This window comes from Dermochelys coriacea, chromosome 16 (assembly GCF_009764565.3).
Source record: "Dermochelys coriacea isolate rDerCor1 chromosome 16, rDerCor1.pri.v4, whole genome shotgun sequence".
Taxonomy (NCBI): Eukaryota; Metazoa; Chordata; order Testudines; family Dermochelyidae; genus Dermochelys; species Dermochelys coriacea.
In genome coordinates, this window is record NC_050083.1 from 9,561,245 (window position 1) to 9,579,263 (window position 18,019).

The window sequence follows — 18,019 nt, forward strand, 5'->3', positions numbered from 1 at the left end:
AGGGCCCCTAGCAGGACCGTGGGTGGGTAAGTGGGGCCTGTAACAAAGGCAAACATCAGAGACTCCAGCCGGACAGAGGAGGCCTAAGCTGGGTTACAGCTGCTGTGCAATGGTGCCACATGGTCACCGTCTGGCACATAACATGTACTCAGCTGAACTCCATCCGCCAACACCATACGCATCGACTGCTTCCCTGCCCTTCCGTGCAGTGTTCTCCTGCACCCCTCCGCCTCTGCGACTCCTTCTCCTGCCGTTCTCAGAGCAGCCTTCCCCCTCTCTTTGGCATGGGATGCAGAGGCGCAAGAGAACGTGCAGCTCAGATCCAAGCTCCGCCATTGGCAGGAACAGCTGCTGATGCAGAAAGTGTTGGGGGAAGGGAGGGAAGGCTCCTTCTCCCTCGAATTTGCATGCACATGCATGGAACCCCCGCCTGCAGAGACAGGCTCCCTTTGGGGGCATGCTTCTCTGTGTGCAAATTTAGCAGGTGCAGGGAGGAGCACGCGCGCATTAATCAAAGTCTCCGTAAAAGGGTGGTTGGTTTTTCCAGGGCCTCAGCAGAAAGTACAATTCGGGGCTCGGTTCCAGCTGTGGCCGGTGGGACAGTCTCTCTTCCGCGGGACGGAGGGAGGGAGTGACGCTGCTGCTGGAGAAACGCAGCCCGTGTCCAACTCACAAGCCAAACCGGAGGCCCTTCCAGGGCAGGGCACATGGGAACTTTGCTTCTGCTCGGAGCCTGGGAAGAGTGAGATCTGATCTCTGGGCACCCAGAGGGAGGAGGCGGTTGGGAGGGGACGGCTGCATCATGGTAGCGGCGGAGGGAGGGGTGATGGGGCGCTTTGCAGGAGGAGAGTGAGATGAGGAGACTGGAAGGCCACACTGCCCCCTTGCACAGCGAGTGTATGGGGAAGGGAGGGGCGGAGAAGCTGTCCTACTTCCTGGTGGATGAGCAGTAGCAGCAGGAGCTCTTTAGACTGGCTTGGTCTCTCTCTCTCTCTCTCTCTCTCTCTCTCTCTTTTCTCCTCCATTAACCCCTTGACTGCTGGTGAACCCATTCCCCTTCCCCAAAACAAACTGACATCTTGCAGAACATCCCGAGGGAACAACCCTGCCCCCACTCCCTATCGCAGTAACATCCCAACCTACCAAACCGCATAACTGTGGCTCAGTGCCCACTCCAGGCTATTCACCTCCTCACACACACACACGACCTACTGATTCCCAAATCCCTCTTGGATCCACCCTGGCCTTCGGCAGCCTTCACTCTCTGTCGCTGCCCAACACCCTGACTGTGGATGTGTTGCTAGGAGTAAGGGAGGGTGCTCCAGAGACCGAGAAGCCATTGTCTTGTTGGGTGATTCTGGCTGCTGGCGTGAAGCTGCAAATAGCTCCCTCCTGTCTTGCGGCCAGGGAAGAAGCCAGTGTGTGCATCTGCCTCCCATTCATCTCTCCCAGCTCTCAAAGGAAATCCCACCCTGTTCATTCCTGGGTCAGGCTGGGGGAAGAGGGGTTGTCGGTGTCCAAGCAGAAGTTCTCACATGGAAGGAGAGGGCATGCTGATGGGATGGTGCTGGTGGTGGATGCATGGAGGCTGCTTTGACACCAAGAGCCAGCAATGTCCATCGTCAATGTTCCCTCACTACAAAGGGGGGCGGGGGAGAAGCTTGCGTCGGCGCAGCCCAGGCTAGTAGCATGGCTGCACCGGGGCCATGAAGTCTGCCAGTCTGAGGTCTCCAGGTCCAGGTGGGCCAGCTAGGGCTCCTGGTGGGCCTGCTTCGGGACACTGCAATCCTCCTGCACTTCACCTGCCACAAGCAGGAGGAGCTCCCGAGCTTGGTTAAAGGATGGGCAGCTTGCTTTAAAAGCCATGATCAGGGGCTGGCTGGGCCAATCCAGGGCACAGAGGGGAATGGAGAGCCTTTGTCAAGGGAGTGCAGATTCTTCCTATGGATGAAAAGAAGTGGAGGTTGGAGAGAGATGGAGGGATCATGAGAGGCAGCGGTAGTGGCAAAGAGGGACAGACTGATTGCGGGGCAGGTAAAGAGAAAGGACGGAAGAGAAACAAGGGAGACTGAGAGAGGAGTGAGAAATGGCTACACAGAGAGGGGCAGGCAGATGGGGTGGAGAAGGAAACGGAAGGAGGGCGAGGGGCAGAGAGAAGGATGGACAGGCCCAGGAGAAGGGAAGGACGCAGAGAGAGAGAGAGGTGCTCTGCCCTCTGAGGGTGTGGGAGAGCACGGGGGAATCGCACTAGGTGGCCACACCTCTACTGGGGGCTGGGATTGTTTCCAGACCTGCAGCTCCCCTCGTCCCACCCACAGCTGCTGCGCGCTGGCTCGCTCTGAGCCCCTTAATCAAGTGCAGGCTTGGTGCTAATAAGTGACTTTAAACAGGTCTGTCATTTTTGGATTGGGGGCCGGGGGTGAGGGTGGGGGGGAGCAGAGACCGGGGAAACCAGCAAATAAATCTACATCTGATTAACATTTACGTTCCTGCAGGATTTGCAGAGAGCAAGAGACAGGAGAGAAACCAGTGCCAGAGGCAAGGCTGATCCTAGCGTCGCCTGCACCTGTTAGAGTAACAGTGACCTCCAGTGGCTGGTTGGGTGAATCCCAGGGGCCTGTTCCCAGGCCCTGTTCCCTGTACAAGGGATGGGTAGAGATGTAGGTTGTAATCTGCAAAGTCCTAGGGCACTGAGACTCTCCACCAGATTCCCCAGGCACATTTAAGGGGTGCCACTCCAGGTCCTGATCCTACATACAAGACAGCCATTTTCCTGGTTTGTTGAATCCAAGGGGCGTCCATGGGAAAGACCCTGAGCTCTGTTTTCAGCCATGGATGACCGATAGGGACAGAACGAACACACACGCTGCCGGTACTGTTCTGCTTTGCATCCAAAGGGAAAATGATTTGGATACTGAAAGGGGAGAAGGAGAGAGAGAGAGGGATTTATGAGAAAAGGAGTGATGGGGGGGGGGCGAGGGAGGGATGCTCCCAGGCTGCTTGAGACACATGGACACAATGCCATGTTTTGGCCTTTCTACGGTGGTGAGGATAATTTGGGTAGGCTCTCAGATACTGTGGCGACTAGTGTAGGATCAATGGCTATGACAGAGAGGTATTATTTGTTTTGCGGTAGTGGCTAGAAGACCCAGTCATGGACCAGAGCCCCATTGTGCTAGGGGCTGTACAAACACAGAACAAAAATACAAAGAATTTCCCCAAAGAGCTTCCAAACTGGATAGAGAGATTGACGGGAAGAAGAGAAGAGGTGAGGAAAGCAGGGAGAGAGAGAGAGGAGTTTCCAGAGCAGGCTTCATCACCACCTCACTCACCTCCTTCGTGTCATTGTCCGGTATCAGAGTGTACAGGGGCACCACGCGGTTAATTTCCAGCAGCACGGGGGCTGGGCTGAGCTGCTCCTTGCCTGGGCGCCGACACAAGTGGCAGGTGGAGGGGCAGCGGCCCTTTTCTTCGCAGTGGATCTCCACGCCTGAGATCAGCTGATCGTCCGAGAGCATCTGAGCTGTCAGCAGGCCTGAGAGGTAAGTGATGAATGGCATGGACTTGAGTTCCTTCTTGGTACCGAGTTCAGTCGTTTCTGTTTAGGGAATGGGGAGAAGGGATGGGGGGAAAGACCAGTGCAAAATACATTTCAGCCCAATCAAACATTTTCTGTCGCCAAACCCAAAGCCACAGCAGTCAGGATAAATGCAGCTGCTTGCAGCACAGATCATGTGGGACCAGGCTGGGATGGAGGCACAAGAGAAGGGAAGGGAGATAAAGAGAAACATGAGATTTTCACATCGCTGTTTGGTGTGGCTGGTTGAAAAATGGGACGTATTTTCAGTGAAATGTTTCTAAAGAAATGAACATTTCTGTGTTTAAATTTGCAGATTTGTTTGATTTTTCAGTAAAATGAAAACCAAAAATTTTTGGTCTTTGAAAAAAAAAGGTTTTCAGTTGCCCTTTCCCCTTTGTCTCCCTTATTTTCTTCCCTCCTTGCACCTTTTTCCAGTGAAATAAAAGGGAACATACCCATCAGAAAAGAATTTTTTCATAGTATTGTAGGACTTGAAGGGACCTCGAGAGGTGATCTAGGCCAATCCCCTGCTCTCATGGCAGAACTAAGTATTATCTAAACTATCCCTGACAGGTGTTTACCTAACCTGATCTTAAATATCCCCACTGATGGAGATTTCACAACCTTCCTGTGCAATTTATTCCAGTCCTTAACCACCCTGACAGTTAGGAAGTTTTTCCTAATGTCCAACCTAAACAGCCCTTGCTCCAATTTAAGGCCATTGCTTCTTGTCCTATCCTCAGAGATTAAGAAGAATATTTTTTCTCCCTCCTCCTTGTAACAACCTTTTATGTACTTGAAAACTGTTATCATGTCCCCTCTCAGTCTTCTCATCGCCAGACTAAATAAACACAATTTTTTCAATCTTCCCTTACAAGTCATGTTTTCTAGACTTTTAGTAATTTTTGTTGCTCTTCTCCAGACTTTTTCCAATTTTTACACATCTTTCCTGAAATGTAGCACCCAGAACTGGACACAGTACTCCAGGTAATACAGCCTAGAATGATGTTTGCTTTTTTGTGTGGAAGAAAACAAAGTCTTCACTCTTAGGTTGGTTGTAACAAATCAGAGACCGTTTATTCTCAAGCAATTGCAAGAGGGGAACTACACACCCGGGCAGGGAATCTCCACTCCAGGTAGGGCTCCATAGATAAACAATTGAGGAAAGCCTTTATACCTTTTTGCTACAGGCAATAATGATCACAGCTGCAGTTTGTTTATACATATTCCTATCTGCTATCTTATTTTTCTCAACAAATTCTACTACAGTCTACAGTCTAATTTTATCAAAGCAAGGTCAAAAAACAGCATCTCAAACTATTTTCCCAGCCACTTAGCACAAGCCCCACTTCTACAAATCTCGCAGTATTAACAATAAGGTTAGCCTGTTTTCTGCAGGGGTCTTGCCTAGCAAAAAATGAGTGCTACACTTCCACATTTTACAACAGCGTTACACTGTTGACTCATATTTAGCTTGTAATCTACTATGACCCCCAGATCCTTTTCCGCAGTACTCCTTCCTAGGCAGTCATTTCCCATTTCGTATGTGTGCAACTGATTGTTCCATCTTTAAGGGGAGTACTTTGTATTTATGCTTATTGCATTCATCCTATTGACTTTAGACCATTTCTCCCATTTGTCCAGATCATTTTGAATTTTAATCCTCCAAAGCACTTGCAACCTCTCCCAGCTTGGTATCATCCACAGACTTTATAAGTGTACTCTCTATGCCATTATCTAAATTATTTTCATTTATGAAAACATAAAATAAAACATACACACACACACTATTTTTCATTGGAAAAAAAATGTCAACAAAATCAAAGCGGACCAGCTCTACTGCTTAGGAATTGTGTGGTCCAATACACCACCAACACTAATGGAAGATCACCCAGACACAGCACCTTAATTCCAAACCAGGTTTGCTGGAAGGTTCATGAACATTTCAAACAACCTTGCAGGGAGACTGTGGCTGTTGTGGGATTTCAGGTCTCGGACATGCAAAACCACGCGAAGCACTTTCAATGGAGTTTTGCTGTGGGTTTCTGGGTGCATTAAACCATGGGAGGTGCAGTCTTTGTGAGGATCAAAGACAGAAAGCTTCAGGCAGCTGAGGTCAGGAAGTAATGATCCCCCCTCCCAAACTTCCCGTTTTTCCCCAATGCACAGAAACGCACCACTTGGGGATGACGAGCATCACGATATACTCTTACTCATCAAGTACTGGGCAAGATTCTAGGTTACATGAATCAGCTGTCTGGCCTGATAGCCCCATTGTCTGGTGTGAGACAAGCCCTGTGATCATTATAATTGAGTATTAATTAATTACTGATGATTATTATTATTATTTAAACTAGGGAGGTACCTAGATACCAATCACCTTAGGGCTCCCTGGGGCTGGGTTCTGCACAAATAGATAGTATATGACAGTCCCTGAGCCAAAAAATGTTCCATCTCCAAAGAGGCCATGTCAGACTCTGGTTCAAATCCTGTTCCCTCCCCCCTATTGCCCTGTGACCCCCTCGCTGTCTGTTGTGGAGAATATAGTAAGGAGTAGGGCACTGAAACTGAGTAGAAAGGGGGTGGGAAATACATTGAAAGCTAGAAATATGTTTCTCTGCAATGAGGGTGACTGGGACCTGGAATGATCATCTTGCTGCTCATGGAGCCGGCTGCAGCATGGAGTTTTATTGTTGCCCCCTCTGAAGGTCTCTCGTCCAGAACCAAGCTGACACATCTCGATAACCCTTCCCCCCCCCCCACAGCATTGCCATGTTGTCAGTGAGGCCACGATGCTGGGTCAGTCACAAATATAGATTAATGGAAGAGCTTGCTGGGTAGGGAACAAACCAAGCCCAAAGTGAAACAGCAGGTTACCCGACACAAGGCAAAGGAGCTTTTGAAGGTAAGTTGGAGTAAAAGGTTTCCTCTAAGAAGAAAATCCTGCTGCCGCCATGAGGATCATAACATTCTCTACCCCAAGCGGGGGATCCGACGCTCAATCCTCATTGCAAAGTATTCTGAGATACGATGATGAAAGGAGACGTGTTATTAATTAATATTACAACATTAGCACAATGCTTTTTTTTTTTTCTGAAACAGATTCAAGTGTTTGCAACCACTGTGCAACTTCCTGGCTGTCCTAATTCCAAGCAGATAAATCCTGAGGTCCTGCTTCAGCCAAACTCTTGCCAAGATCAATGAGAGCTTTGCATGAATAAGATCTGAGTGAAAAATTGAGAACAGGCTTCAGGCTTTTGCTCTCCCAGTGAGCGGCCTCTTCTCTGACAGCAGAAGTGGTCTCTCACCTAAAGAGTCTGAAACACAATTTTAGATCATAGCTTTAGGGCTGCAAGAGGCTCCCAGGTGGGATGATCCAGGGGATAGAGTCTGTCTGCTTTCAGGAAGCTGATACAGCTGAAACAGATCTCTGTTACGTAGCCAAACAAAGAGCACATGAAACAGCAAATGTCTCATGAGCGCAGCAGCCCCCAAGAAAGGCATCATGAGGGGAGGCTACATTCCAGATTTCAGACAGCGCAGGGGAGGGAGGGCATGTGAGGAGGCTGGAAGGTGCATGGAAGTGGAAGAGAAGGGGAACCAGTTGACATAGGGCATTTACAGTGGGATATGGAGCCTTCCCTCCTGGCATCTATGGTTTGATGGGTATTGGCCAAAAGCCTCAACGTCTAAAGGTTGTGGGTGGCCTGAGGTAAGGCCTGGTAAGAGACACAGTCAATGGATGTTGTAGGCACTCATTTGGGAGATCAGGCCCACAGTGGTCGCAGGGCACTGTCTAGTAGTAGGCCAATGTCCAAATCTCCCAAACACACAAATTGCTTCTTGTGTTTCTTGGCCTTCTGGTGGTCAGTCTCAGCAGAGGCCAACGTAGGGTTGTCAACCCTCCTGCTTTCGCCGGGAGTCTCCTGGAGTCATGCTCTATCTCCCGATGGCTACTTCAGCCAAACCGGGAGATTTGGGCTGCTAACAGTCCGGCGCAGCAGCAGGGCTAAGGCAGGGTCCCTTACCTGCCGTGGCTCCACGCTGCTCCCGGAAGTGGCCAGCACCATCCCTGCGGCCTCGGGGGGAGGAGAGAGAGGGGATGTCTCCACATGCTGCCCCCATCCCGACGAATTGCAGCCAATGGGAGCTGTGGGGGCGATGCTTGTGGGCAGTGGTTTGTGGTGACCCCCTGCTCAGAAGCCACTGCTAGAGGGATGTGCCAGTCAGTTTTGGGAGCCACCCGAGGTAAGCGCCGCCCCCTCACTCCCTCCTGCACCCAACCCCCCTGCCCCAGCCCCAGCCCCAGCCCCAGCCCAGAGCCCGCACCCAAACTCCATCCCAGAGCCGGACCCCACACCCCCTCTCACACCCAGACGCCCTCCCAGAGCCAGACACCACACCCCTCTCGCATCCAAACTCCCTCCCAGAGCCGGACCCCACACCCCCTCCTGCACCCAGACTCCTTCCCAGAGCCGGACCCCACGCCCCCTCCTGCACCCAGACTCCCTTCCAGAGCCGGACCCCACACCCCTCCCGCACCCAAACTCCCTCCCAGAGCTGGACCCCGCACCCAAACTCCCTCCTAGAGCCGGACCCCTCACCCCCTCCCACAGAGCAACTGCATTCTACAATGCACCCCTCAGGAAATATGTTTGAAAATAGCCTAGCATTAAGAGGCAACATGGTCCAGAGGATAGAGCACTGGACTGCGAATCAGAAATCTTGTGTTCATTTCCTAATTCTGCCAGTGACTTAGGTAAGCCATTTCCCCCTCTGTTCCTCTGTTTCCTCTCCTGTCTTTTGTCTGTTTTGTCTATTTAAATTGTAAGCTCTTTGGAGCAGGGACTGCCTCTTGATAGGTGTTTGTACAGAGCCTAGCACAATGGTGGTTAAATGCTACCATAACACAGAAAATAATTACTGGATTGAACAAACATTAACCTGTGTTCCTTCCAGGTCAAATTTCATCATGCTGACCTTCATCACCCCAGCCAATGGAAAGTGCCAGTGTGGGACAGAGCGCACTCGGAAGCAGGGGGAGAGGCTTAGGAGATGTGGTACAAAGGAGACTCCAGGGACAAGAGGAAGCATGTAGACAGGTCCTTCCCAGCATGGGACCCTTCTGGGATTATCCCTCTCTCTCTTACCCTCAAAGGAGAAGAAAGCCCTGTCTATGTTCTGTATGCAGACCAAGGCAATCCCTGAAGAAGTCAAGGAGCAAATGGGCCATGAACTCCCCTTTTGCCCTCGAAGGGGGTCCCAGCTTGTTCAGGATTAGAGCACATTGGCAGGGCAGCATAGAGAGGGGTTGCATCAGTTTTGACAATAGACAAAGGATCTCAGGACTTTGACTTGGACCTCGAGAGGTTGACCTTGGCTCCTTTTGGAAAATGGGTTATTTCTTGTTTAACAGCCAAATAGTTCAAACGGGAATGCAGTCCATTCCCCTTCACCTGTGACCAATGGAAACTACCCTTGTCGTCCCCAAATTTTCTGAATGATTTGGCACGATGGACCTTGGTCAGAACGACTTCTCTTTGAGAAGAGAGCAAGGTATTCCTGCTGGAGGTACTAGGATCTCACCTATCAATGTAAAAAAGCAAAATCAAGGTGCTAGGTCAACTGTTCCTTGAAAGGACAAGGGGACTGTGATACTTGTGCAGACCAGGGAGGTCCCTCACTGGTCAGTGAGCTTTGATTATGCGGCAAGTTCACCCTAGGCTCTCAGTAATGGGAGATTCTTCAGGGACTCAGGCGAGTCATGCTAGAATTGTTAACAAAGCATTCTTTGGGGCAAGGTGGGAACTGGGATATTTATGCCATTTCTTTATTACAATGGAATCCCTAAACACTTTGGAGAGTGGGATCGTTTCTCAGACTGGACTCCCTTTGGTCTCAGGGGTGGTTGTTTCTTAGATCAATAGTGCAATGTGATTCAATCAATATTTGGTGTTCCATTGCACTGCACAGACATGGGACACAACTGCAAGCAACAGGGCTTGGAAGACTAGACAGCCCGGCAGATTAAGAAAGAGCTACAGAACTGTTTGGTGCTAAATTTCCAGTTCCCATCCAGCCCAGGGTGGCAGTGCCCCAAAAACATCAGCAGTGGATGGCAGTTTTGGGGAGCCTTCATGAAACAAGTCGGTGGGATCTCAGGTAAGCTCCTAGAAGCCACATCACAAAAAAAAAATCATCTGACCAATTTCCCCCTTTCTTAGCAGTCAAACAAGAATACTGAACCAGCCATGGAGAATAATCAACTTTCCTAGAGTTGGTCCCTCCATACCGTCCTTCTAAAACAGTCCTGCCACACAGCTGAAACTTGCCATTAATTTTGTCCAAAGAGGAACTAAGAAGATGGAAGTGAACTCCTTGGACCTCTCTCTCTGATGACTTTCAGTTGCCTCAGAAGGTCAGGGTGCAATGCCTAAAGGATGCAGGCTTTCTGATGTGGGTTCACATATGAGAAGGAACATGGAGAGGGGACCAATCACCTTTTTGCCTTATTTAGAGTGGAAATGTATTCAGAGCTGGGTGACTCAGGTCAAGCAAATTACGAGAAATATGTTATGAAGACCTACCACTAGAACTTGATATTAATTTAGGAGATATTACAATGAAAAAAAAGTTACTCAGTTTTCCTGGAAAAAAAGCAGATGCAAAATCCTCCAGGTACTCATCAAGAAACAACCTGTTTCTTCAACTTAGAGAGGAGCAAGCAGGTTTTAGACCATTACGCTCATGCGCACACCATACTGTTGTTCTCTGAAACGTTATAGAACAAAGTGAAGAGTGGCAAGCAGACACTGTGATAAGTTTTATAGATTTCCAAAAGTCCTTTGACACCATACACAGAGACAGACTTTGGAACATTAGGGCATACTACAGAATACCAGGAAAAAATAATTAAAACAATCAAGGATCTATGTGATAATGCTGATTGTGCAGTCTGAGATAGTGACAATCAGCCAATAGCTTGCAGTGACAACTGGAATAAGACAAGGGTGTATATGTCCCCATTATTATTTGCACTAGTCACTGATTATGTCGTGAGGAAAATAATTGCAAAAGGCAACAAAAGATTTTTATGGGTAAATGATAAAGTACAATTTTTGCTGAGGACATTGTCTACTTAGTTTAACACATCACTTAATGGAAGAAAAGACCCAGCTTTTGGCAGATACAGCAAAACAAGTTTGTTTGTTCCTTAACAAGGAGAAGACAAAATATATGGCTATCAATGTTCCAAAAGCAACCATTAGACTGGAAAAAGAAACACTAGAAGAAATAAGTCATTTTACAGATCTAGGGAGTGAGATGTGCAATCGCGGTGACACCAGGCTAGATGTTAAGCAATGAACATAAAGAGTAGCAAACAACTTCCATAAGCTTGAAAAGATTTGGAAAAATAGCATAATTGGCACTGACACAGAAATATGAATTTTTAATACTGGCATCATGTCTGTCCTCCTTTATGGAGCAGAGTCATGGAAATCTACAACAGAAATTAATAAGAAGATGAACTCATTCCAAATAAATGTCTGCAGGAGATCTTCAGAGTTCATTGGAAAGAGAGGCTTGCAACATCAGAAATTCTAAGTACAGCAAACTAATCTAAAACATCATCTATGGAAGGGAAACAACGATGGACATATTTAGGACACCCTCAAAGGATACTACCAACACAACTTTCACAGCAAGTGATATGATGGACAAGAGGAAAAAAAAGAGGACGGCCTAGAGAAACATTATGCAGAACAACAGAGAGCGAAGCCAAATCCAGCCACATGATATTCAGAAGCCTGAACAGACCAGCACAAGACTGAAATAAATGATGGAAACTGGTGCATGCCCTATGCCTCTGAGGATGGCGGAGGCTAAAGAGAGAAAGAAGACCCAGGTCTTGGCTTCCAATATTTTCTTCCCTTGGAGCCCTTCTATATGAGGGAAATGACCCCTTGCTGACACAGCTTGTCAACAGGCCCACCTTGTTCTTCCTCCCACTGGTGCTGAAATCTGGTGTTGAGGGGATGAACCATTTTCAACCATGATGCAGAAATCTCAAGACTCCTCAATCCACCCAACCTGTAATGGTCTTTTTGCAACAGGGCTAGAAAACAGGCTTGTCCCTTGTACATGAAGCACAGGTGACATGAGAAGTTTGCCTCCGGAAGTTACTCTCGTGGGTCAGTGGGGCTACTCACTCCTTATCTGTGTGAGTAAAGGGCTCACAGCCTGGCCCTATCTCCGCAGGGTGAACTTGACTTTGATTTGGAGAAGACTGACTTACTGCTGGGAGCTCAGTCTGGTTTTTGTCACCATTCTCTGCATGATATTCCTAAATGCCATTAGTGCAAGGGCCCGATAACTGGGTGCTTCTTGAATTGAAACGCTTATGGCCCAACCCTGTACCTGGTGAAATAAATGGGAATTTTCCCAGTGGCTTAGAAAGGATCAAAACCAGATCCTACAATGTAACACTGAAATGCCAACACAGCTTCTAGTGAAGCCAATAGTAACAATCCCATTGTCTTCAACGAAAGTTGGGCAGATCCAAAGTAACTCAGCTTTATGGGGCAGGTCTACATAGGTACTTCTAAGGTACAGTATATCATCTCCCAATGTACTCACACAAATACTCTCTCAAAGTGTCCTGGGGCCAGTGGGACAATGTCTTTGAGGGTGGTCACGTTTGGGATGATCCAAAGCCTTGTTAAAGAACCTTTAAGGGATCGCGGGGCACATGCAGGACATGACAATGGGGGCGGGAATACAGTGTATCCATTGTCATGGATGAGCGATTCCTTATCTGCCTTTTCGTCAGTATGGGCTTTTGCTAGTGCTGCAGTGAGTCAGTGAAACCAAGCAACATCTGTTTAGAAGCCCCACACGATAGATGCATCACGGCAACTTGTGGGAGTTATTAGGGTATTTCTCTGAAGGAAGCAAGGCACAGCACCCAGGAATCTGAAGAGGTAACCTATTGGCCATTCTGGGACAGAACTTTTTGCCTGCACGGTCCTAAAGCCATATATGCAGCCCCTCACTGAAAGGCAAATGAGACCAGTATTCTGGAGTCACTGGCTGTAATGTGATGTGATAAGTTAAAATTGCAGGACGGATTTATGCTCAAATAAATTTGTTAGTCTCTAAGGTGCCACAAGTACTCCTTTTCTTTTTGCGAATACAGACTAACACGGCTGCTACTCTGAAACCTGTTCTATGGACAGTGCTTCGTAGTGCTGGGATGCCAGAGGGAGTTTAATATTGTTACTACTAAAATAATAATAATATCTAGTTCCTAAACAGTGCTCTTCATTTGGAGATCTCTGAGAGGACAATGACTTTGATAATGGCACTGAGATTTCATATCATGCCTTTTGTTTTAAGGATCCAAAATCCTTCTAAAACCAGGAATCACTGCTGCAAAAATGCAGCAACCTCAGGGATGTAACATGGCAGAGTTTAGAACAGAACGGGAAGAAAAATGTGGTATCCAACTGAAACTGCAGGAGGCATTTAGGGAGGCAGACGTCAAGTTATCCAGGATGGAATCTCCCCTGGTAATTGGGGGAACACATCTAACCCTTGTGAAAAGCCACTTGACCTTTGAGGTTTCAGACCTCAGTTTTACATCTCATCCGAAAGTTCAGGCAAGTCTCCCTCCCATTAATTGCAGGACAGCTAGCAGCACAGCATAGGGGCGTGTCTACACTACAGGCACAATGGTGGCAGCTGTAGTGCTGGAGTGTAGATGCTTCCTACATCCGCAGAAGGGTTTTTTCCAGGAGTGTAGATAATCCACCTCCCAGAGCACCCTAGCTAGATCAACAGAAAAATTCTACACTGGGGCTTCAGTCAGGTTAACTAGGGCTTACTGGGAATTTTTCATATCCCTAAGCAACATAGCTAGGCTGATCTAAATTTTAAATGTAGACCAGGGCTTAGACACTCTGCTACTGTGAGAGAGGGGAGTGGGGATGTATGGATGATGTGTATTCACTGCACCAGCTGTAGTTCCTTGGGATTGCCAGTTTATTACTTAGTGGAATAATATCCATTTGTTTGCCGGTTCCTCCAAAGGCAATTAGAAAGAAAATCAATCATAGTACTTCCCTGGGAGTTTCTCCTGTATCAAGATGTTGTTAGAGCAGTAAACAACAGAGTTATGCAATAGTCAGACAGCTTTAACTCTGCCTGCTATTAGTTATGGGCAAACATTACTCAGGTCTGCCATGAAAGGGATTAATAACAAGAATTTTAGTTATAAGCTGGGGATGCATCAATTAGAAGTAACGGAAGAAGAGAAGGACCTTGGAGTATTGGTTGATCATAGGGTGACTATGAGCTGCCAATGCGATATGGCTGTGAAAAAAGCTAATGCGGTTTTGGGATGCATCAGGAGAGGTATTTCCAGTAGGGATAAGGAGGTTTTAGTACCATTATACAAGGCACTAGTGAGGCCTCACCTGGAATACTGTGTGGAGTTCTGGTCTCCCATGTTTAAAAAGGATGAATTCTACTGGAGCAGGTACAGAGAAGGGCTACTAGGATGATCCGAGGAATGGAAAACTTGTCTTATGAAAGGAGACTTAAGGAGCTTGGCTTGTTTAGCCTAACTAAAAGAAGGTTGAGGGGAGATATGATTGCTCTCTATAAATATATCAGAGGGATAAATACAGGAGAGGGAGAGGAATTATTTCAGCTCAGCACCAATGTGGACACAAGAACAAATGGGTATAAACTGGCCACCAGGAAGTTTAGACTTGAAATTGGATGAAGATTTCTAACCATCAGAGGAGTGAAGTTTTGGAATAGCCTTCCAAGGGAAGCAGTGGGGGCAAAAGATCTATCTGGCTTTAAAATTCTACTCGATGAGTTTATGGAGCAGATGGTATGATGGGATAATGTGATTTTGGTAATTAATTGATCTTTAAATATTCAGGGTAAATAGGCCTAATCCCCTGAGATGGGATATTAGATGGATGGGATCTGAGTTACCCAGGAAAGAATTTTCTGTAGTATCTGGCTGGTGAATCTTGCCCATATGCTCAGGGTTTAGCTGACCACCATATTTGGGGTCGGAAAGCAATTTTCCTCCAGGGCAGATTGGAGAGGCCCTGGAGGTTTTTTGCCTTCCTCTGTAGCATGGGGCACGGGTCACCTGAGGGAGGATTCTCTGCTCCTTGAAGTCTTTAAACCACGATTTGAGGACTTCAATAGCTCAGACATAGGTGAGGTTTTTTGCAGGAGTGGGTGGGTGAGATTCTGTGGCCTGCGTTGTGCAGGAGGTCGTACTAGATGATCAGAATGGTCCCTTCTGACATTAGTATCTATGAATCTATGAAAGCCTGATTGCAATATCCACAAAGACCTCAGCAGGGAACCTTCAGTGCTATGTATCCACCTGTACAATAATTGCCCAATGCCAAGCACACTATTGGATCTTAGTAAATATCAACAAGAATGCACAATATTTATACCGGCTGAAATGCATTGCAAGGCTGCACTGTATTGAACGGAGCATGCATATATACAGCCAGCGTGAGCTGGGTGCTGCAGAATCTCCCATGGGATGGGGCCGTTGGGCTATACAGCAGCTAAACTGGTCCACGGCAGTATCTGTTCCAGCTGTGTGTGTGTGACCATGTGTGTATGTATGTAACAGTGTGAGCATGTATTGTGGAAACTGCGGCAACCTAAACACATGAAGCCAGGAGTGTGTGTGTGTGAGAGAGAATGGGGTGTGCATGCTCATGTCACGGACAGTGTGTGTGTGTGTGCAACCAGCCTCATCTCAAGTGTATCAGGTGGGGCACATGGCTAAAGAATCTGCTTTCTGTGAAAAGAAAAGGAGGACTTGTGGCACCTTAGAGACTAACAAATTTATTTGAGCATAAGCTTTCGTGAGCTACAGCTCACTTCATCGGATGCATTTGGTGGAAAAAACAGAGGGGAGATCGATATACACACACAGAGAACATGAAACAATGGGTTTATCATACACACTGTAAGGAGAGTGATCACTTAAGATAAGCCATCACCAGCAGCGGGGGTGGGGGGGAGGGAGGAGGAAAACCTTTCATGATGACAAGCAAGGTAGGCTATTTCCAGCAGTTAACAAGAATATCTGAGGAACAGTGGGGGGTGGGGTGGGGTGGGGAGGAAAAATAATATGGGGAAATATTCCTCAGATATTCTTGTTAACTGCTGGAAATAGCCTACCTTGCTTGTCATCATGAAAGGTTTTCCTCCTCCCCCCCCCCCCCCGCTGCTGGTGATGGCTTATCTTAAGTGATCACTCTCCTTACAGTGTGTATGATAAACCCATTGTTTCATGTTCTCTGTGTGTGTATATCAATCTCCCCTCTGTTTTTTCCACCAAATGCATCCGATGAAGTGAGCTGTAGCTCACGAAAGCTTATGCTCTAATAAATTTGTTAGTCTCTAAGGTGCCACAAGTCCTCCTTTTCTTTTTGCGAATACAGACTAACAGGGCTGCTACTCTGAAACCTGCTTTCTGTGAGTGACTGCTGCCCTCTAGTGGTGTTACAGAGCAATGGCTCTCGGGGGAAGAAAACCCCAAAGCTAGATTGTGTGCAGTGTGGTTGTAACCATGCTGTTCCCAGGATATTAGAGAGACAAGGCGGGTGAGGTACTAACTTTTGTTGGATCAGCTTCTTTTGGTGACACAGACAGGTTTTCAAGCTTACACAGAGCTCTTCTTCAGCTCTGGGAAAGGTACACAGAACATCACAGCTAAATACAAGGTGGAACAGATTGTTTAGCATAAGTAATTAACACATTTCAAGGGACCATTCAAGGTGAAGTTGCCCATTAACATCTGTCCAGTCATTGCAGGCGGGGGGGAAATAGGGTTACAGATTGTTGTAATAACCCATAAATCCAGGGTCTCTATTCAGTCCATGATTTTTAATGTCTAGCGAAGTGATGAATTTAAGCTCCCAGGCTCGTCTTTTAAAGGTGTTGTGCAGGTTTCTTTTGAAGACCGTGTGGGGGTGGAAATTTACAGTGGTGCTGCAGCTGTCCTAGGGTTAGAGAGTGCCACGCTGGCACTACATGCACAGTGAAAATGAAAGGCAGCCCGGCTTGGTGCAGCCTATTGGAGAGATAGGGCATATGGGGAAAAACAAAACTAGGGGAATCCAGAACCCCTTCCCCAAGAGTGAACTAGGGTGGACCCCTGATCCTGGAGTGTGGGACTTTCTGGAGAAAACTCCCCATACTAAATGCTGATAGGTCAGCTGAGAAGAGGCTGCTTTCCAGACCAAACTGGTGGGGAGAAACGTTGGAAAGGTGTATTACTGGCCTCCTGCCTCCCAATACAAGCCCTTTGCAATGAGCCTATACTCTCTGTCTGATGATCAAGAGGAAGAGACTAGTGGATTGGAGCCTTTTCTGCTTGTCTCAGAGATTCCTATGCAGCCAAGGGACCATGTGCAAACACAGAGACTGTTACAGCTCTGGCAGGTGCTTGTGGCCTTCCTGCTCATAAGAAGAGGGCTGCAGCTGACTGTAGCCAGACGGAAAGTGGGATACAAGGCAGGCGGGGATAACGCGGCGGGGGTGAAGCTGCCCAGTGTTATGAGTCCCAGAAGGCACAGGTGGGGAGCTGGATTTAATTGCTGCACAAGGCTTTCCTTTTCCCAGAGTTGCGGTGCTCAGTCAGAAGGCCACTGCTGCAGCAGAGGCATTAGGTGCCTAACAAAATCACAGACGCATCTTACAGGGGGTGGGGCTGGAAATCTGCAGGGGGAACCCCTCCCGGCCAGCACTAAGCAGGGAGCCCTGAGGGCCTGATTGCGACAGCTCAGCCCCTGCTAGTCTTGGACGGTATCTCTCAAATGACTCCCTGCCACGGAAATTCCCTCCTAGCCCCTTTTTCTGGTACAAACCCAGGCCCGGACGCTGCAAGGTGCTGAGCCCCCTCAACTCTGACTGACCTCAATGGGACGTGACAATGCCTTGCAGAGAACACTCAGCACCATCTATGATCGGGGCTGTGGCTTTCTGCTCAGCCACGTAACTGGTATGGGCGTCATGCTAACGCTACAGGGCCGCGTGGAAAAGACCCTCTATTGCTCGCCTTCACGTGGGTTCCAGCTCTGGAGCATGGGAAGGCTCAGGGGCAGCTTGATTTGAGGAGCTGACAGGCACGAGCTGGGTCCCAAGCTGGCAAAGGTATGGGAGATCATGGAGGAACTTGGGATGTAGGTTGCTCTCTCCACGGTTCGGTCTGGCAGAAATGCCTCCTGCCATGGTTCCTCCACCAGAGAGGAGTATCTGGGCTATCCTTGGGGTTATACAGTCCCTTGGCAAGGTCTAGGCTTAAGGCATATCTTGAATTTGCTTCAGATTCTTCACATTCCCCATTCTTGAGCCAAGCATGAGGAAAGAGGCAGTCGTGGAATC

The 18,019-nt window shown here is 48.0% G+C and overlaps 1 protein-coding gene across 2 annotated transcripts in view; it reads right to left on the reverse strand.

Annotated features, from left to right (window-relative positions):
- The window catches only part of ASTN2 (astrotactin 2), a 628,164-nt gene that overhangs the window by 164,780 nt on the left and 445,365 nt on the right, over window positions 1-18,019 (reverse strand). For both annotated transcript variants that reach the window (XM_038374351.2, XM_043498583.1), the window contains one exon: window positions 3,333-3,598. In XM_038374351.2, coding sequence (XP_038230279.1) covers window positions 3,333-3,598 — 266 coding nt within the window. The remainder of the gene's footprint in view (window positions 1-3,332; window positions 3,599-18,019) is intronic.